The sequence below is a fragment of the Heteronotia binoei genome, chromosome 6 (assembly GCF_032191835.1).
Source record: "Heteronotia binoei isolate CCM8104 ecotype False Entrance Well chromosome 6, APGP_CSIRO_Hbin_v1, whole genome shotgun sequence".
Classification (NCBI taxonomy): Eukaryota; Metazoa; Chordata; class Lepidosauria; order Squamata; family Gekkonidae; genus Heteronotia; species Heteronotia binoei.
In genome coordinates, this window is record NC_083228.1 from 124,344,698 (window position 1) to 124,366,333 (window position 21,636).

General features: G+C 45.5%; 1 protein-coding gene across 1 annotated transcript in view; it reads left to right on the forward strand.

Moving 5' to 3' along the window:
* ECT2 (epithelial cell transforming 2) overlaps positions 1 to 21,636 on the forward strand; it is a 60,310-nt gene that overhangs the window by 16,919 nt on the left and 21,755 nt on the right. Inside the window, exons 11-21 of the mRNA XM_060242521.1 lie at positions 1,469 to 1,584; positions 1,755 to 1,817; positions 2,810 to 3,032; positions 5,550 to 5,689; positions 7,235 to 7,354; positions 8,468 to 8,536; positions 10,357 to 10,467; positions 12,323 to 12,419; positions 13,981 to 14,062; positions 16,186 to 16,264; positions 17,411 to 17,530. Coding sequence (XP_060098504.1) covers positions 1,469 to 1,584; positions 1,755 to 1,817; positions 2,810 to 3,032; positions 5,550 to 5,689; positions 7,235 to 7,354; positions 8,468 to 8,536; positions 10,357 to 10,467; positions 12,323 to 12,419; positions 13,981 to 14,062; positions 16,186 to 16,264; positions 17,411 to 17,530 — 1,220 coding nt within the window. The remainder of the gene's footprint in view (positions 1 to 1,468; positions 1,585 to 1,754; positions 1,818 to 2,809; positions 3,033 to 5,549; positions 5,690 to 7,234; positions 7,355 to 8,467; positions 8,537 to 10,356; positions 10,468 to 12,322; positions 12,420 to 13,980; positions 14,063 to 16,185; positions 16,265 to 17,410; positions 17,531 to 21,636) is intronic.

The following is a 21,636-nucleotide window of genomic DNA, read 5'->3' on the forward strand; positions in this document are numbered from 1 at the left end:
GCACATAGTCTAAGAGTGGCATACATGGCATTATGATTTCAGACTATGCCAACAGAAGTACTGACTGGAAGATATTTAAAAATTTCCCTGGAACAATGTTTTTGTCTTTGTAGAACTTCTGTGGAAGATCTGTTTCATTATGTAATGATTTGTCCACTATACTTGGATCTTAGAAGTAGGTTTTTGTTCTTTCCTAAGAGTATCTAACTTTCTCCCTTTTGAAATCACAGTTTTCCACTAACTCCTGAGGTGTCTAAAGCTTATTTCTTTCACCACAGGCCAGGATTCTCTTCAGATCAAAACCCCTTTTAACTGGCAGGAATTCATTTTCTTTTCCCTAAGAAGCAATAATCCTTTTCCTGCTTGGCTCGAATGGGAGTTACAACCTAACAACCTAGTCACACTTGCCAAATCTCTCTTCTAATGCTGATGTCTGTGTAAAGCAGGCTGTTTTTTAAAAAAAAGCTTTGTAGACTTAGAATCACAATTCTCCCTCAGAGTAGTTCTTATCCAATTAGGGCAAAGGAGCCTTTTCTCTCAGAAGAACCTGTCTGATTAATCCTGCCAGAACCATGGACTCCAGCTTTCTTGACTATGAATCACAATTCTTCCTCAGAGTAGTTCTTACTCAATTAGGGCAAAGGAGTCTTTTCTCTCAGAAGAACCTGTCTGACTAACCTATCAGAACCACTGACTCCAGCTGTCTCTTTCTCTGTCAGAAACCAACTCAGTGACTTGCTGACTTCAGGTGAAAAGCTTTTTCCCCTCCATATATTTACTCTCAGCTGATGCTAGCCAATCAGGGAGCACGTAGAGCAGCCTATTGAATAAGCCAGTTTGGTGTAGTGGTCAAGAGCAGTGGACTCTAATCTGAAGAACAGTTTGATTACGCACTCTTCCACATGCAGCCAGCTGAGTGACCTTGAGCCAGTCACAGCTTTTTCAGCTGCTCTGAGGAAGAGTGGGGTATTTTTTTTTTTTAGAGCAAGCTCTCCATTCCAGGGAAGATTAACTCCTTACCTCCCAGCCTCTCTGAACTAGCAGCATTTTAAAACCTGCCTTTCATGTGCAGTCCGTCACAGGAGTCTTTTACTTAAGGCCAGTGTTTGTGTTTTATGGTGGCAGTGGAGTTTTTAGGGTGGTTATACCCAACTATGAAGTGTCAGCTTCTAGAGATGATTTTCCCCCTCCACAGATCTTCATCCACTTTGGTCATTGAAGTGCACGTTCTCTGTATTTTCTTTTTAAAAGTAGCTCCTGCCATAATGTTGCGAATGCAGTGATCTTTCACTCTGTGTATAGTCTTAAATGAAAGCTGAGAATTGCTGCTAGATTGTACCTCTTTCTGTTTGGGTTTTATACTGCAGTTGTTTCAAATGAGTTTGACACTGCTACAGTACTATAGATGAAAACTGACTGCAAAATTTAGGAGAGTAATGGTTTTTCTGTACTGACTTCTTTTCTGCAGGTGGACAGCATTTGCCTGTTGGTGATGAAAGATGCACCCATCTAATAGTGGAAGAAAATACAGTAAAAGACCTTCCATTTGAGCCATCTCAGAGCCTCTACGTTGTAAAGCAGGAGGTCAGTTTTAACAATATCCTGAGTTCTTAAACATACACTGCAAGGGTATTATCTGAGTAAATAGATCTGTCATTTACCCAATGGAAAATGTAGGCTGTTTTTGGAGTAATTGTGGCCCATCATTTTATACACTCCAACAAATTACAGAATGTGTTTTTCTCTCCCTCTAGTGGTTTTGGGGGAGCATTCAGATGGATGCCAGAGCTGGAGAATCGATGTATTTATTTGAAAAGGTGAGTCGGTGCTGATGGATTAAAAAATTTAGAAGTTCTCGTGACAATGCAGAAGCAGACTGGAGTTTTAAATTCTAATATTGCCCTTTTGAGATACATAACTGAATTACGCTTGAAATGGATGTTAAACCTACCATTTCTTAAAGTTGGAGTGTAATTCTCACTATAAAATGGTCTTTTTGAGTGACAAAATTTAACGTTTTGTTCAGCTGTATCCAGCCTCACTCCCTGGTGTGCGACAAGGGTGGAGTCTCGAATATACGTACATGATATAAATGTCTTTTGGGGATGGCAAACTTTTGCTTTGTCCACATCTCATGCTGATAGATCAAGATGGGTAACTGTGTTTGTTTGTCTGTAGCAGGACAAAAGAGTAAGAATCCAGTAGCGCCTTAAAGACAATAAAATTTATGGTAGAAGAAAATGATATTGAATTTATATCCTGCCCTCCACTTCAAATCTCAAGAGTCTCAGAGTAGCTTATAGTCTCCTTTATCTCCCCTCCCCCACAACAGACACGCTGTGAGGTGGATGGGGCTGAGCGAGCTCTCCCAGACGCTACCCTTTCAAGGACAACTCTTGCAAAGAGCTATGGCTGACCCAAGGCCATTCATCAGCTACAAGTGGAGGAGTGGGGAATCAAACCCAGTTCTCCCAGATAAGAGTCCGCACACTTAACTACACCAAACTGGCTCTTAGTAGGGTATGAGCTGTCTGAAGAAGTGAACAGTGACTCACACATTTTGTTAGTCTTTAAGCTGCTACTGGACTCTTACTCTTTTGTACCACATCTCATGCTGTTAGTGGAGCATACCTGGCTACCGCAAGGAGGGGGACGTGATGAAGACCATGGTTCACCAGATCTAAGCCACACTTCTGCTTGCCAGCTATGGTAAAGCCAGAAGATGCTGGAGCAGCAATATCATACAGCTGCATGTTGATCTGAATCCCAGAGATGGGAAACGTATTCTGATCTTCGTATCTCGCTGCAGGCAGACAGTCCCGAGCTCAAAACGTCTGTCTCCCAACTTTCTCTGAGTACCCCGAATAGCAACCGGAAGAGGCGTCGCTTAAGAGAGACTCTCGCTCAACTGACCAGAGAGACGGACATGTCTCCCTTCCCACCTCGTAAGCGGCCATCAGCGGAGCACTCGCTTTCCATGGGATCCCTGCTTGATATTTCAAACACTCCAGAAGCGAGTTTAACCAGTGGAGGTACAGCTCAACCAGCTCTGTATTTTTTTTAAAAAAACAATGCTAGTAAAAACAGTCTTCTGAATAGCTTTACCAACGTAATTAACAGACTTTTCTCCCCCTTTCAAACTATGCAGGGAACAGGATAGAGTTGAGGAAAATGGATAATGCTAGACAGAAGCGCAGCTCTCATGGCAATAGACTTAGTCGGATGAGGAGGAGATCACACAGATGTTCCAGTTGTAACCCTCTGGATAACATGCCTCCTAAACGTTGTGTAGATTCTGTAAAAAGCCTACAGCAAAGCGTTGAGGCATCTAGGAGTATGCGTAAGCCATCTGGAAGCCTAGTTAACGGACCATCTCAAGGAAGGACAGTAATCAGTCTTCAGAAAGATGTTATTTCCCCTGAAGTGGAAAGCAAAGACATTCCTTTAAGGCACAGTTCCATTCCGGTTTGGAAAGGCAGCATTGTCTCGTGTAAACGTCATCTAGGTAAAGAGAGCATCAGAAGGTGGTCATGAGTCAACATACCCAATGTTTGTAGACAGAAACGATGGTTTAGGTAATGTAGAAAACCTGGAGAGTGGATCTTGCACCAGGGAGCCAGTGTCAAACTGCAGATGGGACTTGTTCACCCAGCACGACTTGCAAAGCAAATCTCTCTTTCCATGAAACGGAGATATGTAGAAGTGGTACCAATGAAAGTAAGTCTGCTCCAGTTTCTGCAGTTGTTAGTGCTGGAGTGCAGCAATGGTGGTGTAGGAGAAGCAGTCAGGAGCAGGACGGTAAGGACAAATTTGAGGAGGGGATGCCCACCAATGGGTGCCATAATAGGCTCTGATCCAACTTTTGATGCCGGTGCTTAGTCACATTTGCATTGATGCACCAAAGACAGGCAAGAGCTGGAGGTTGCTCAGGATCTTAGCTTGTGGAGGTACCTTAACTCGCACACCATTTATCTTGCCAAAATACCATATTTTTCGCACCATAAGATGCACTCCCCCCCCAAAAAAAGTGGGGGAAAAAGTGTGTGTCTTATGGAGTGAAGGTACCTACCTTCCTGGGGGGGGGGGGGCGATCCGCTGCCTCCGCCTCTGATCCCGGCGCTTCCCCCGTGCCTGCCTGCCTGGCTCCAGCTCTGACGCTTACAGCAAGCGCCAGGATCGCTCCCTTTGCTTTCCGATCCCGGCGCTTGCTGTAAGCATCAGAGCTGAAGCCAGGCAGACAGGCACGGAGGAAACACCCGCCCCCTCCGCAAACCCAGCGCTTTGCGAGCGCCGGCTGTGGAGAGGGCAGTGTGCTTCCTCCGTGCCTGTCTGCCTGGCTTCAGCTCTGATGCTTACAGCTAGCGCCGGGATCGGAGGGCAGAGGGAGCGATCGTGGCGCTTGCTGTAAGCATCAGAGCTGAAGCCAGGCAGACAGGCATGGAGGAAGCACGCTGCCCTCTCCACAGCCGGCGCTCGCAAAGCGCTGGGTTTGCGGAGGGGGTGGGTGCTTCCTCCATGCCTGTCTGCCTGGCTTCAGCTCTGATGCTTACAGCAAGCGTCGGGATCGGAGGGCAGAGGGAGTGATCCTGGCGCTTGCTGTAAGCGTCAGAGCTGCAGGCAGGCAGGCACGGAGGAAGCATGCTGCCCTCTCCACAGCCGGTGCTCGCAAAGCGCTGGGTTGCGGTGGGGGCAGCGTGGAGCGATCCCAGCGCTTGCTGGAAGAAGCTGGAGCCAGGCAGGCAGGCGCAGGGGAAGCGCCGGGATTGGAGGCGGAGGCAGCGGATCGCCCCCCAGAAGGAAGGTGTGTCCTATCGTCCGGAACGCCTTATGGTGCAAAAAATACGGTACTTCTCCCAGTTATGTTTCCTAATGCCACTAATGTGACAGTAACAGTTGTTTAAATTAAAAAGTAGGTTGTATATTAGGAAGAAAAGAGAAGATGTCATAGAACTGTAAGCTCTTTTATGGTGGCATTGAGAAGCTGTTAGGGATGCTGGCTTTCTGTGGTGCTAACAATTTTATTTTATGCAGCTTTACAACTTAAAATATTCTTTCTGAGATTCTTTTGAATTTTTAGAAATGTTTATTTGGTTTAGTTCCTTTTTTGCACTGTTGGTGGTATAACCAAAGATCTTAAAATTCTGAGGAAAAGTAGATAGGAAAACATTTATAAGCTATGAAGATTTCTTTTAAAATGTCTACAGTTTTTATTTGGTCATAAAATAATATCCCAAATAAGACTGGAGCTCATTCCATTGTTTTTAGTGGCTACTAAATTTCTATTTGTAGCATTTTGGAAAAAAAAATAACTTCAATTTTTTTTAAAAGAAATCTTAAGATGTGGGATCTTTGGCTGGGGTAGAATCTCCTCCCAGCTCAAAATCATCCTTTTAATGCAATTAATATCACAAATAGATGTGATATGCACCTGAGATGCATTTTAATAAAGTGTCTTTAAAAAGACTAATCTTTTGGAGTTGGTATAGAGAGCCTGCATTTCTTGATCAGAATGTAGCCTTTTTGCACACTGGTTTCTCCAATCTTTTCAGAAACTCCAAAGTTGTCATGTATGAAGCCATCTAAAAACTCGACTCCTCTTCCTCCAAAGCAGTCTGCGAGATGGCAGGTTGCCAAAGAGCTGTACCAAACGGAGAGCAACTATGTCGATATCCTGACAACCATAATCCAGGTCAGTTGGGGCCATCTGTGTTTTTTGGTGACTGATAACAAGTGTGTTGCTTTGCTGCAAGACCTGCGGGTCCTCACTTTCAAAAGTGATCCCTTAAAACAGTGGCCCCCAGCCCTTATTGGCACCAGGGACCGGTTTTGTGGAAGACAATTTTTCCATGGACCGGTGGAGGTGAGAGTACTGGGGTTTTTGCTGCACCAGGCTGACCCCATGCCCACACCCTGTCCTTGCCCCCCCATGAGGCAAAGGTCTCTGCCTCACTCCACGGCCCGGTTGCTAACAGGCCATGGACCAATACCTTAAAAGATTTACAGTCTCTGCTTCAGACTGGTGGTAGAGCAGCTGTCACCTGAGGGATAACTTCATAGTTTCATGGCAGGCATATCCGAGCAAACCATTAGTGGCTGAGTTTTGTGCTCATTCACCCCTTCTCTTTCACCTCCCCTGTGTGTCTCCCATTTTGCTTGGCAAAATATAGTTTATCTGACTCAGCTGCAGTGGTAACTATGGCTCCCCAAGTAGTGTTAGCCTGGAGGGTGTGATAGAATAAGGTAGAAAGCCATGGGTTTGGGGGATCAGTAACACTGTATCCCAAGGGATCTACTGCATGCTTGGGTAAACGATAAAGAGAAGATGGTGTTTGTCTGTAAAGACATGATTGAAAAGCAAGTCATGTGACACCTTTCGTTGGAAATGGCAAGTGCTATCAACTCACAGCTGACTCAAGGTTTTCAAGTCAAGGCACAGACAGAAGTGCTTTGCCATTGCTTGTCTTTGTGTGGCAACCCTGAGTTTCCTTGGTGGTCTCTCATCTGAGTACTAACCAGAGCCAGCCCTGCTTCCCTGGGCCAACCAGGTAAAAGTGATAACTTTCATTAGGTTAAAAGTTCAGTAGCACCTGTAAGACCAACAAAGTTTTATTCAAGGTATAAGCTTTTGCATGCATGCTCTCTTCTTCAGATACATTGAAATGGAAGTTGCTGGTCCATACATATAGGTAGAGGCTGAACAGCAAATTAGCGTAAACATAATAAAGGGGTTTGACAAATACAAAGGACCAAACCATTTCATAATGTTGTATGCTAATTTGCTGCTCACCCTCTATCTATATCAATGGACTGACAACTTCCATTTCAAAATATCTGAAGAAGTGTTCATGCACATGAAAGCTTATACAGTTTGGTGTAGTGGTTAAGTGCATGGACTCTTATCTGGGAGAACCGGGTTTGATTCCCCAGTCCTCCACTTGCACCTGCTGGAATGACCTTGGGCTAGGCGTAGCTATCGCAGAGGTTGTCCTTGAAAGGGCAGCTGCTGTGAGAGCCCTCTCAGTCCCACCCACCTCACAGGATGTCTGTTGTGGGGGGAGAAGTTACAGGAGATTGTAAGCCGCTCAGAGTCTCTGATTCAGAGAGAAGGGCGGGGTATAAATCTGCAGTTCTTCTTCTTTGAATAAAACTTTGTTGGTCTTAAAAGTGCCACTGGACTTGGTATTTAATTTATGTAACTCTTGTTTGCTTTCTTCTCTCCCCCCTCGGCCCCCAGGTCTTTCAGGTTCCGTTGGAAAAGGAAGGACAGCTTGGAGGCCCCATCCTTGCCCCAGAAGAAATTAAGACCATCTTTGGCAGCATTCCTGACATCCTTGATGTTCACATCAAGATAAAGGTTTGAATTAAGATTTTTATGGTACAAATAATTACTCTCTGTGGTCTCCCATGTGAACTTCATTTTGTTTGTGCCACTCTTTTAAAAATAAATACACAGTAATGATACTTCCTGCTGTAGTTAAGAATGGGGAAATCAGAATGCAAAACCACTTTCTCTTTAGACTCTTTGCCACTGGGGGTTAAAGCTTTGTGCAGAGATCAGTCCCAGTGTTGTCACTTCCAACAATGTTCACTTAAGCACTAATGTTATGAGGTTCTTTATCTTCAGGATTTAAGAGTTCAACAAGACTAGCAATGCTTCTGTCTTCAGTAGTTTCAGGTGGGCAGGCACGTCAGCCTATAGCAGCAGAGTCTAGACGCATTTTAAAGATCAACAGAGTTTTCCGGGGGTCCTGACCTGGGTAGCCAGGCAAGCCCAATCTTGTCAGATCTTGGAAGCTAAGCAACGTCAACTCTGGCGAGTACTTGGATGGGAGACCTCCTTGGAATACCAGTTGGAGGCAGGGGCAGGCTTTATTCAGCCACCTCTCTGAATATCCTCCAGGCCCCCAGTAGGGGTCAGTCACCAGAGGTATTGCAGTTGTGCACATGTACACATGTGCACATAAAAATACAGAAATACCCCCCCCCCAAAACCCTCCCCCCCAGATTTTTCCAGATCACAGACCTTTGGGAACAATCTTAATGAGGTCTACTCAGAAGTAAGTCCAAAGTTATTCAATAGCACTTACTCCTAGGAAAGTGTCTTTAGGATAGCAGCCTTTGTGAGTCAAAGCCCACTTTATCAGACCCCAGTTTTGACACACAAAAGCTTATACCCTGGAAAACGTTGATTTTCAAGGTGCTGCTGGACTCTGATTTTGTTCTGTCTTCAGTGCAGTTCCTAGAGAGTAAATTTCCCAAAACTAGATTTTATGAAGTGCAGCACTGAATGTTAACATTTCAGAACTCTTGCCTCTTATCCTTCACCTGTACTGTGCTTCTCCCCTGCACTCGACATTTCAGCCGAAAGTAACTTGAAAGTGGAAATTAACATGTGCGCAGGCCTCTAATTTGATTCTCCCTTATTATGCATGGCAAATATGAGTGAGATGCCACTTCTCTGTTCTAGGAGGACCTTGAAGATCTAATGATAAATTGGACTGAGAGCAAAAGCATTGGGGATATCATTCTTAAATATGTAAGTTCTCATTTAACTTCACCAAGTGCCCTCTCTGATGTAGGTTTGAGTTAAAAGACCACAAGTATTCACTGTAGTGTGCATGAAAGGTTTTGATTTTGGACATTGGAAAGAAGCCTAATTTGCTTTTGGGCATTGTAAAGACACTTAATTTGCTTTATTTTAAAATGTGCTGATCATGTTTATAGCATAAGGGAAAGGGGGGTTTGGGGGGTTTAGTCTTGCATCCAGTTGTATTACATTAGGCTGTGGTTCAGTGGTAGAACATCTGCTTGACATGCAGAAGGTCCCTAGTTCAGTTTCTGGCATTTGCAGTGAACAGATCTGGCAGTGGGTGATGTGAAATACCTCTGGGTGAGACCTCGGAGAGCGGCTCACTGTGAATAGGCAGTACTGTTTTTGATGGACCAAGGGTCTGATTCTGTATAAAGCAGCTTTGTATGCATTCATGCGCGTTTTGAAAGTCTATAGTGTGAACTTGATGAACATAAAACCAAGCATTTGGTTGCAACCTTAGTTCAGCTACATCTTAGAAATGTCAGAAATTAGGCTATTATATATCACATCACATTTGTAACACAAGCCAATGGCTTGGATCTATCAGAGTTTTTAAATGGATGGGATGTTGTTTACCCACTAGGCATGACTTCCTTGCCTCCCTCTCACTCTAAAATGCCTGCATTTTGGTGGGAGACACTTTGGGCTGTAGTGGGGGAGGGTAGAAGAAGGGAAGTGAGAGTCTTGTGCTCTGTGGGCAGAAACATCCAGTTGGATCAGAGCCAGTATTCTTTTGATCCTTGTTTTTTCAAATGTTGGAGTCTTGTAATACTGTTAAGAGGGAGGTGGGATAAACTCAATCTCCTTTTCCTTGGGCCATTATAAGCATGACCAGTTTGGGGGATTGGGTGGCAGGTCACTTTACCCTTATGTCACAAATAGAACAGCTTTCATGCCCATCCTCATAGTCATTTCAGCCCCACCTACCCCGCCTGTGTGTCTGTTGGGGGAGCAGAAGGAAAAGGAGATTGTAAACGGCTCAGATGCCTTCGGGTAGCGAAGGGGGTGAGGTATAAATCCAATCTCTTCTTTTTCTTCATAACTGCATATGTGACTTTTGACTCTTGGCGTGTCAATGTCTACAGGGAAAAGTACTTACAATTTTACAGGAATACATGCATGAAGCTGCCTTATACTGAATCAAACCATCAGTCCCTCAAGTCAGTATCGTCTACTCAGATTGGCAGTGACTTTCCAGAGTCTTAGGCAGAAGTCTTTCCCATCTCCTACTTCCCAGCCCTTTTAACTGCAGGTGCCCGGGGTGGAACCTGGGACCTTCTGCTTGCCAGGCAGATGCTGTACCACAGAGCCATTTTAGATAGGAGTCCCCAAAAGCGGGATGCAGTGGCGCAAAGCGTGTTGAATCATAATGTATAGATTTTAGAATTGTAAAGCAAGACATGAACTGTCACTTGCCAAGAGAACCTGTTTTATTTGAGGTGCCAACTAGCTCTCTCTTCTTCTGGCATCTCTCTGTGGCCACAGCCATCCGACAAGTCGTATTGAAGTATCCTGCAATGGTACGGTGCAATAGGCAGCAGTCCCTGCTAACACCAGCACTGTTCAGTCATGGAAACGACAGTGCTTAATGTATTGTCTCTCCGATGAATTACCAATATTTTAGGGTATTTCTGTATATCACGGGAAACTTACCTGATATGAAGCATTAATAAATTTGCATGTAAAGGGCAACGAGACTGTTCCTTTATTTTCAACTTTACTCACGTGTATGTTGCAAATGAAAACTCTTGCCCGTCTTTCAGTCCAAAGACTTGCTGAAAACATACCCTCCCTTTGTGAACTTTTTTGAAATGAGCAAGGAGACTATTACCAAGTGTGAAAAACAGAAGCCGAGGTTTCATGCTTTCCTGAAGGTAATACATTTTCTGTTTGCAGTTTTCTTTCCACCTCTGATGTGAGAATGAGTTTGGGGTTCCCCCCCACCTAATCTTCAGAACAGATGTCATTTTTGTGATAGACTTGGCTTTGCAAATGGAGGCAAGCAAGCATGATTATGGGCACACAGTAAGCCCTAGGAGGTCAGAAATCTTGCTTTGTATAACAGGCAAGTTTGCAGTTGAGAAAAAGCAACAGGTGGTATGGTTTAGATGGGGGTCCCTAGCCTCTGAGTCTGCAGGCATCCTTAGAATTTCAAGAGGATGGTGGGTACCAGTGTTCCCTCTAAGCTGAGTTAGTGTGAGCTAGCTCACCATTCTTTAGTCTCACAAATGTTAGTCTTTGCTCAGGAAGGATGACCCCACAGCAAACTAATTTATGCAGTTGCTCACAGCTTTAGTGCCAGTAGCTCATGAAGTAGAATTTTTGCTCTCAAGAATCCACAGCTTTAGAAGGAGTATTGGTGGGTACCACCACAAGAAGCACAGTCATGGGTGGAAGGAGTAAAATGAAAATGCAGATGCACCTAAGGGAAAGCCCAACAGGGGATGGGGGAAGGCAGGGCTTTTTTTTGTAGCAGGAACTCCTTTGCATATTAGGCCACACCCTTCTGATGTAGCCAATCCTCTAAGAGCTTACAGGGCTCTTAGTGCAGGGCCTACTGTAAGCTCCAAGAGGGTTGGCTACATCAGGAGTGTGTGGCCCAATATGCAAATGAGTTCCTGCTACAAAAAAGCCCTGGGGGAAGGAATGGGAATGGAAGCATGTGCACGCAGAGGAAGCGGGGTGGGGTAGAAGAAGGGACCAGAGGAGGACACACACCTGTTCCATTCAGGTGACATTGGTTACTTTCCTCTTAGTTTGATTAGCTGTTCTGCTTGCTCTGAGCTCCACAGCCAACCTCAGGAATTGTAGCATCCCTGTCCCAGCTTAGTTGTCCCTGCAGCCTGGCTGCTTTGGGGGGGGGCAGGGTAGTCTGCTCCAATCTCTCACCTCCCCTGCTGCCCCGCTGATGAGCAACACCTGTTTACCTGACCCCAGATCCTCCTCTAGTGAGTAGTACTGAGGAAAGCATGAAGGCAGCCAATGACGTGGCCTGCCTTCCAGTGGTTCCACCCACTTCCCTAACCCCATGGTGAGTGCCAAGGGAACTACTATGTTGGGGACCATGAGAACATAAGAGCCCTGCTGGATCAGATCACTGGTCCATCTAGTCCAGCATCCTGTTGTACACAGAGGCCAACCAGTTCCTCTGAACGGCCAACAACAGGGCCTAGAGGCTGAGTTTTTAGCCTGATGTGGCCTCCGGGCACCGGGATTCAGAGGTTTAGTCCCTCTGAATGTGGAGGTTCCTCTCAGTCACCATGGCTAGTAGCCACAGATAGACCTGTCCTCCATGAATTTTTCTAATCCTTTTAAAGCTGTCTGTTCCTGTGGCCATCACTTATATTCTCTGGTTTAAATACACTGATTCCTTGTAAAATTTAACAAATTGATACTGCAGGACTTCAATAATGGAAGGGCGGGAGAGGTTAATATTTATAACGCAGCAGGTACTTATGACCATTCGTCTATAAGGCTTTGCCAACCCTAAGTTTCGACCGTATGCCTGAAGTCCATGTTTGAATGCCATTATTGACCTGTGTGAAGTCCTATTATTAAAAAAGACCTATGAAGGTGGGTGATGTCTTTCTGGAAACAGGTGTGTGTGTGTGGGGAGGGGAACGCTTGATATCCCTAAGTAGCTAAGGCAGCATGATGCTTTCATTTGAAACCTAGGATTGAATTAAGTCTAGATTGCTGGTGCAGATAATGTTACTGTTCACTCTGTAGATAAATCAGGCTAAGCCGGAATGTGGACGCCAGAGTTTGGCAGAACTTCTCATCCGACCTGTCCAGAGGCTGCCTAGTGTTGCTCTCCTTCTTAATGGTATGTCTGTGGCCTCATTTGTCAGGATTGTTAAATTATTTAAACTCACTGGCATCATCTGAGGCAATTAAACATGGGCAGTGGTGTTGTGAGCATTTTGTAGAACTATCTTGTGTCCCTTTTGAAGCTCACCAGAGATATAATTGGGTATCTATTTAAAAATGGTACAAGTGTGGCACAGTTGCTTTAATGCTCAATGTTGATTTGTTATTTCTGTGCACAAATAAAAAACCCTCTACCCTTCCATTAAATAATGTCCAAGATGACTTGCTTAAAATCCCCAGAAGCAAAACCAGTCAACTGATGGTGAGAAGATAATTAGAACCAATTAATATTTGCAGAAGAGCTTAGGTCAGGGGTGGCCAAACTTGTTTAATATAAGAGCCACATAGAATAAATATCAAATGTTTGAGAGTTGCAAGACATGAAGTCACATGTTTGAGAGCCAGAAGGAAGGAAAATAGATGAGGGAGGGAGAAGTGGAAAGAAAGCTTTAGCTTTAAATGCATTCTCCAAGCCACCGGCTCGGCTGGCTTGGCTTGGAGAAATGATTTCAAGAGACAAATGCCTTCTCCAAGCCAGCTGATGGGGCCGTGAGGGCTTCAGAAGCCACACAATATGTGTGAAAGAGCCACATGTGACTCCCAAGCCACAGTTTGGCCATCCCTGGCTTAGATCTTCAGGTGGCGAAGGTGGCTTGGAAAGTTGGTGGGAACACTAAGCTCTAATTCAGAAGAGCCTGAAGTTTATGCTTGTTTCTTCTTCCTCCCCCACCCCCATTACCCCATTCTATGAACATCTGTTTGTATTTAAATTTAACATAGTAATCACCATTGTGAGCCCTATTTCATCTCAGCGACAACTTCAGGAAACAGCTCAAAGATGCCTTCCAGTATTATTGTACGGGTTTTTGTAAGGCCCCTGTAAGGATTTCTCTGTCACCTGTGAGGCAACCTCATAAAAGCCTTATCCTGCATAGGAACGGGCATGGACCACATTTTTGTGGTTCAGTTTGTGGTTCATGGCTGAACCACAAACCCATATGAACAGGGCGACTGCTTTGCGAACCAACCCGGTTCATGTCCATTCGTGAGCCATTTAAAGTTTAAAGAACTGTTTTCTGCTCTACACAAACCACCACGAACTGCATAAAATGTTTTTCAAAGTTCATGGCAGTTTTTAATTTTATGAACATGGCTTTGTGAACCACGAACCGCCCAAAATTAATGACCAACTTTAGTTCATCAGCTGATTTGTGCCCATTCCTAGTCCTACAAGCTCTTTCTGAACTTGGAGCATCCACAGTCGTACTTAGAAAGTGGTTTCGGGGTGGTGTCACAAAGGTGTTTCAGCAAAACTGAAAGGAAACTTTCTTCTACTGCCTGGAGAGTTAGAAACATTACTGTTCTTAAGGGCAAAACTTTATTTTCATCTTTTAAAAAGTCCCCACATGTCAAAACTTTGTCCTACAGATTTCTGGCTATTAGCAGGCTTTCTAACAGGAATCTGTATCTAGTGTCAGGATGAAAAGTAATGCTGTTTAATCCTTTCCTCTTATTAGACCTTAAGAAACACACTGCAGAGGACAATCCAGACAAGGCAACACTAGAGAGAGCCATTGAGTCACTGAAAGAAGTGATGACGTAAGTAGCTGCAGTCATTCCCGCTTGGAAAAGAATGCTTTTTATTTCTGACAAATCTGGAAAGAATATACAGTGCCTGCTCCCTGTATATGGTGTTTTTCATGTTAGCTTGTCCCCTGTATATTTCCAGCTTGCTTCTGCAGGAGGCAAAATTTCACTGCCTGGTTTTCCAGAGCTTACGACAGTCCTGCTGCTGTAGCAACTAGACACTGAGCCCAAGTTCACAAATGGCAGGGTTCCCTACAGCCAGCTGGCCATGAAATTGCATTGATTTTAACTAGAACCTGATCATTCAGTTCTAGAAATGTGAAGCTCTCACCTCTGGCACTATTTCTCCTTTGAAAGCTTAGCTTGTAATGAGAAGTTCTTTTCTTCATGAACCTCCATGACACAGTTGCTTACTGCTGAAACCCTTTTCAGAAGGGATGCGTTTGGCGGGGGAGGTGTGTGTGTGTCTCATTTGCTTTTATTCTGATGCAAGAATATTTCTAGCAGCCTAGATAGCCCTGACTAGCCCCATTCTGTCAAAGCTCAGAAGCTAAACATGGTTGTCCATGGCTACTGCTTGGATGGGAGATTACTAAAGGAAGCCAAGGTTGCTGCACAGAGGCAGGCAATGGAAAACTGCCTCTGCTACTCTCCTGCCTTGAATGCCCTTTGATGGGATCACCGTAAGTCATTTGTGACTTAGCATCTCACTTGAACTTTAAGAATGATGCCTATGGTTATTGGGTACTCTAGAAATTTTCCTTTGCTTTCCTATAGCAAGTCTAAATTATGGGCTTTTAACTGCGGCTCCCCGGACTGTCTTTCTGAGTGAATGAGGAATGGCCTGATCCACAAAAGGCTGCAAACTACTACCTGCTAGCCTGCTGATTTGGTCCACAATGGGGAAACCTTTTAATGCTTCATTGTGCTTGAAAATTGTCTGCATTCTTGGAGATTCTGCATGAGATTCTTGTGCTGCAGAACAATACAAGAGTTGTAGCCAGGCTAGAGTTTTTCCCCCATCAATTGAATGGAATGTTCCTCTTCCCAACTGCAGCCCACTGAGCTCCACAGAATGTTGCTCCTGGGGAGATAGGGGATGCAGAGGAGTGATACAAGTGGGTCTTATTAATGGGGAAGGGGAAATGGCCGAAACTGCCTGTCTCCTTCAGAGAACTTAGTCTGGATCCAGCCCCTAGACTGTAATACTTGACTTTGCTTGCAGTCATCTGGTAGATACTAAAGGCAGTATCTACCTGCTAGATTTCCAAGTTTTCATACACGTAGCATAATTCAAGGGCGGTGCTAATGATCAGAGGGGCCTGTCTTCCACAAGACAGGAGGGATGTTTAATACTGTGTGATAACGTTCCCTGCTCCCTTCTGTGCCCAGTGTTGTGTGTCAGCTGGGCCCACGTAAAAGTTTAGAGCCTAAATCAAGAATATAAGAATTGGCCCCACTGATGGAGGCACCTGGGCTTTTTGGCCACTGTTGACCATATTGGCCAACCATTTGGCCACTGTTTTGGCCACTTTTTGGGCATATTGGCCTGATCCAACATGGCTTCCCTTGTGTTCTTAATTCTGAGTGAATAGCTAGCTTTTGCTTACTGAAAAGATTGAAGTCCCATAACTAAGTGCAATATGTTTTTGGTCCTAATATGATATGTACATGGGGACCAGAAATTTGGAGTCCCCAACATGGTGCCTGTGGGCACGGTGGTGGCAGCTGACACCTCTTCTGGTGCCCACCAAGTGGTTTTAGAAAGCGGGTGGTGCCAGGTAGATTATTTGCCCAGCAAGGCTTCTGAATGGCTATTGGAGATATGGTTGGCTGTGCAGATTTAAAAAAAAATGTTGCTTCAGCAGCACCTGCCACCACAGCACAGGGAACTGCATTGTGTTCCTGAAGTTAAGCTGTGGCCATCGGTTTGTGGTTGGCTCTGTCCTCTGTGCCCACCATGCCATGTCAGAATTCCATATTGCCTGTGGGAACAAGAAGGTGGGAAGTCCTTGCTTATTTTTTGTTGTTGTTCAGTCACACAGTCGAGTCCTACTCTTTGCTTATAGTGAGTACAAATTGGACTGACTGCACAACTCTCATGTAAACAATCAGCTTATTGTGCTTTTCTGTAGGCACATTAATGAAGATAAAAGGAAAACAGAAGGTCAGAGGCAGATCTTTGATGTCGTGTATGAAGTAGATGGCTGTCCAGTAAGTAATGGTATAGCGGGGGCTAAGAGCGTGTGGGGAAGAGGGTAATGGAGAAGCCTGTGGGACAGATTTGACCTTGGGAGTGGAGTCACCCAACTGCTAATAAAGCCTGTTGTCAAACCTTTACATCTATGGTTTGGTGTGACCAGTTAGTGGGACAGAAGGAATACTCATGAGTAGGGATGGGCAGGAACTGCGTAACAAGCGAAAGGTCGTGCCCAATCCTGGCTGGATAGGGGCTCGGGAGGTGACATTCGGCACACATGGTCTCTGACGCATGCCTGTCCTACGCTTATATAGATATGAGTCTCATTGCAATGAATGGAAACTCTGTTACTGACAGGATCTCTGTCAAGTACCTGTCAAGCTTTGGAGGATCTCTATTTGTGTTTTTCCAAAGGCTAGAAAGCACCCCCCTCACCACTGTCTAGCATTTTAGTGCCAGAGTTTCCTGGGTGGCTCCCAAGTTCCGGGCAGGGTGGGAGGGTTGGCCCTGGCCTGCAGTCATGTGGTCCATTCATGAAGGCAGGATTGGCTCAGGGAGGGAGGGTGGGTCTGCATAGTTGTGGGTGGCTCCCACCAGGGTGGAAGGGTTGGCCTGGCCCTGCCATATAGTACACTACAGCCACTTACTGTGTGCGTGGCTACCAGGCCAAGCCAGGACAGAGGGCTGGCCTTGTGTTTATCTGGTTGTTGGACAGAGGATGGGTCCAGCTAGAGTCACATCATCTGTAACAGTGCTGGCAACATTTCTCTCCTGCATGCTGGGAAGGGGGAGTGTTCATCATGAAGATGACTGCAGAAAGTTTGATACTTCCCCTCTACTAGGTCACATAGAGCTGATAGTATCCATTCAGTGGCCTAGAACACACACCGGACAATGTTTTCCCAGAAATGTTCCTGGGGGTATCTTCTTTGGCGGGCTATAACTCAGATCCCCCAAATCAGGGCATATAGAGGGGCTATGAGTAAAATGCCCCTAGCTCTCACAGGGCCCATTCTGTATACTCCGGAACCCATACCTGACTTCTCCCCACAAACACTTTCCTTGGGGGGGGCACCTTCTTTGGGGGGTCTGTCATTTGTTTCTTGAGGATGCAGCAGCAGCTTGAACTCTCTTTAATGAGCGTTTCCTGTCCCTTTTAGGCTAATCTCTTATCATCTCACCGAAGTCTAATTCAGCGCCTGGAAACTGTGGCACTAGGCGATGACCTTTGTGACAGAGGGGAGCAGGTCACCCTGTTCCTTTTCAATGACTGCCTGGAGGTAAGGCTGTAGATGTGCATTTGGCTGCACCATTCTGGAACAGCTTCCAGCCCAAAGAATAAATAACAGTCCAAATACCTGGCGCTCCCGAGGACAAGCGGAGTACGCTCTTTTGCCTCGACAGCCAGCATGACGTTGCATCGTCCGTTCAGTCAGCTGGGAAGAAGTGCCAGACATGAGCTGTCACAGGGAGCCCTCTATTTTCCTTCGACTTAATGCTTTGTAGCTTGATATTTAGGGATTAGTGGGAAAGACTGGAGCAACTTTCTGCCACTTTGTCTTGTTGCTAGCAAGGAAGGATTTACTGGATGAGAAATGCAGCGACAGAAGCTGTAAGGAGGTCCTTTTGGTAATTTGCTGCACGGTGACTCAGTGTTAGAGCATCTGCTTGGCGCATATGAAGTTGCATGGATCTGTCTCCAGTTAAAAAGGTCTGGCACTAGGTGATGTGAAAGACCTGAGACCCTGGAGAGCTGCTGCTAGTCTGAGCAGACACTACCGGTTTTGAGAGACTCAGGGTCTGGCCCCAGTATAAGGCAGCTTCCTATGTTCCTTTCTTGCCCACGTTCTGTGTGAGGAATGCATTACACAGGAATTTAATAGGTTGCAAGCTCCTCATAGTACCTATGACTAAGCTTTGTGTCTGGATTCGCATGCGTCTAGGAGGTCCAGGTTCTGCAACGAGAGCCTGAGTTCTGCAGACTGAATAAATTAAGCAAACTGAAGAAATTTGTGTAACTTCTCTTCCAAGCACAGGAAACTGTATTCAGTGCCTTGGCTTGCTTCATTTGGTCCTCCCCTCTCCCTGTGTGTACCTTGAAGGCAGTTTACAGCAGCATATAAAACGGTTATTTACTGTAAAAACATAAACCAGCAGCCAGGGACCAAGTTTAAAAAGCAACACCTTGAAAACCTGTGTGAAGTTGAAACACTGGAGGTGGGTCCACCATGGAAATAGAGAACATGGGCTAGAAGCCTCGTTAAGCATCATTATCATAAAAGCTTCTGAGTTTCCCATTGGCAATGGCTATATACTTTTTGAGCCTATCTGTGTAGAGCCATAATGAATACAAACATACCTCCTCCCCCTGGGCCAGTTCAATGAAAGAGAAGACTGTAAGTTTGGTTCGACACCCAATGCAACACTGTGTGCTTCTCCCCCGCTTCCCCTGGTGCGACTGAGGATTGCAGAACACACACATTGCTGCCTGCGATCAAGAGGCATGTGTCTCACCACATGTAATGGCACGGTATTGCAATTGCAATCAGATGGTTGTGTGAAATGGTGTCCGTAGAGCAGCTGTTTTGGAGGAAGGTTAAGGATTATCTGTAAAAGCTGCCTTTCCCCAGTTGGTGCTGTCCTCTCTCTTAACTCGATGGCTACCATTGCGTGAATCTGCTCTCTCAGTTAATCCAGAGCTGTCTGAACTTTATTCTGGGAGTGTGTTTTTTTAACTATCACTGTAAGCTTATTTATGCCATAAGGGAAGGAGGGATACGATTGCACCATTCGAAAGGGCTGAGATATGCGGGAAGATGATATTGGATTTATATCCCGCCCTCCACTCCGAAGAGTCTCAGAGCGGCTCACAATCTCCTTTACCTTCCTCCCCCACAACAGATGCCCTGTGAGGTGGGTGGGGCTGGAGAGGGCTCTCACAGCAGCTGCCCTTTCAAGGACAACCTCTGCCAGAGCTATGGCTGACCCAAGGCCATGCCAGCAGGTGCAAGTGGAGGAGTGGGGAATCAAACCCGGTTCTCCCAGATCAGAGTCCGCACACTTAACCACTACACCAAACTGGCTCTCCAAACTGGAAGGAGTACCAATATCACTGTGCATCTGATCCCCCCCTCCCCCAACTTTATAACCTTTCCCATAATTATACACAGGACTTTTTTTGTAGCAGGAACTCCTTTGCATATTAAGCCACACACTCCTGATGTAGCCAATCCTCCTGGAACTTACAGTAGGCCCTGCAAGAAGAGCCCTGTAAGCGCTTGGAGGATGGGCTGCATCAGGGATGTGAGGTCTAATATGCAAAGAAGTTTCTGCTACAAAAAAAGTCCTGATTATACACAGGCACAGCCTAACTTCAGAGTGGGGCTTTTGTCCAGTTAAATGGAGAGCGGATTGCAGCTTCAGCGAAGCAGGAGCCTGGGTACTGATGGGACTGACTGCATTCTGTTGGGGTAACACTCTTTCCCTGCCTCCCACCAAGAGCCATAACAGCTTCCTGCCTCCTGGAATTTTAGCCACTCCACTCCGTTTACTTGAGTACAGCGTGTCTGTCTTATTAGTGAAAGAACAGCCGCTTGAATCTCTTCAGCCGCCTCCTTGTTTGCTGTCTTTCTCAGCGGTATCACAATCCCTAATGTCCACTTGACACCAAGCAAAGCTAGAGGGGCCGGCTAAATTGGCTTTCGCATCTTTGGGATTGATGCTTCTTGGTTATACTAGCGCAACTCCTCTGCATTCTTCAGTCTCTTAGTGCTCTTTGCGGTCCTGGTTCCCTTTCAAGTGCTCAAGATAGCGGTTCAGCAGCATGTGTAGGGTTTATTTTTATTCACTGCAGGGAAATACGTTGGTACCAGGCTGTTCTCTGTGTCTTCCCCCCCTTGTTATGTGCACATTTTTGTGCCGTCTGAAGGGTCCACATAAGTAGTATAAGCATCAATTGCTGTTGGAATGCTACTGAGCTAGGGGAAGAAAAACAAATCGGAGCCCAGAGTCTAGCGTGGCTGAAGCCATAATGCACATGTTCAGTATACGAATCATATTGTTGCTAGATATAAAACTCTTGCTTGCCAGTTCTCCCTAAATAAACACAACATTCATTGTTGTGGTCTTAACAAGAAATGTTAAAACACTTGAACAGATGGGCTTTCTAAATGCCCAGGATCATAGCAGAGTGTCATTGTGCACCCATTCATTCATTTTAGTTGCAGAACTCTGCTTCAAACAATTGTAATGTGGAAAGTTTGAAGAAGGTGGACTTGAGAGACAGAGAACAGCTCTCTGCAGGCAAGGCCAGGTTTCACCAAACCTGAAATTCTCCTGTCTTGTATCTTGCTGACCATCCGACTTCGTTGTCTCAGGGTGCGGCCAGTGAATCTGTCCCAGGTAATTCTTGTCCTTTGACAGGCAAGGAGATAAGGGGCATGACCCTTTTTGAGATGAGGTCCTGTCTCACCTCTATGTTGTCGAAAGCTTTCACGGCCGGAGTCCATTGGTCGTTGTAGATTTTCCGGGCTGTGTGGCCATGGTCTTGGCATTGTGAGACCTGACAATGCCAGCAAGGATGCCAGTCACAGTTGTTGATGAAACGTCAGGTCTCACAGTGCTAAGACCATGGCCACACAGCGCAGAAAATCTACAACAACCAATGTCTCAGCTCTGTTTCCTTTCAGCTTGAGGCTTTGATGCATGGACTGCTTTCCTGCAAGGCTGTACCTACTGTGGTAATTGTAGTAAAGAGTGGGGTGGTCTGCTGCTTGTTGGAAGTTCTCTCTTCTCCAAGGCCATCTGCCTTTATCGGGTTGCCATGACCTTTTAGAGCCATCAGCCAGAAGGTGGGGTAACAGCACCTAGCTTGCCTGGGTGCAGTGTCTCTTTTGGTCCCTCCTCCTTTTGCACTGAGTTGGATGGGTTGTGCCACTGTACCTTTGGAGACCTCCAAGGATGTCTTGCCATGTTTGGCTTATTTTTTTAAAATAAGGTTTCTTGTCATAATGGTTGGGGAGATATGCTTGTCAGTGTGTGAACATCACTTTGTAAAACCATGTCCCATCTCTAGTGGGGCTTCTATGTTCTGGGCAACTCCTTGCCCCTCTTCATGGCTAGCAGAAGCAACGTGAGGTATGCAAGCTGCTTAAATGGCATTTTAAAAAAAACATATTGCAGAACTTGGCACTTGTATTGAGAAAGCTCATATTCTGCTGTAGCTGTGTTTGTGTGCATGTAGCCTTAATAAGCAAATACTGCAGCTCTTGGCTACTTGGCTTAGATGGGCTGGTAATTTCTTATTGGAGACGGGCTTTGTAGGAGGCACGAGGCTTTCTGGAAAGTCTACTCCCTTGCCAAAGTTCCTCCTCAAAGGCTCCTTAGA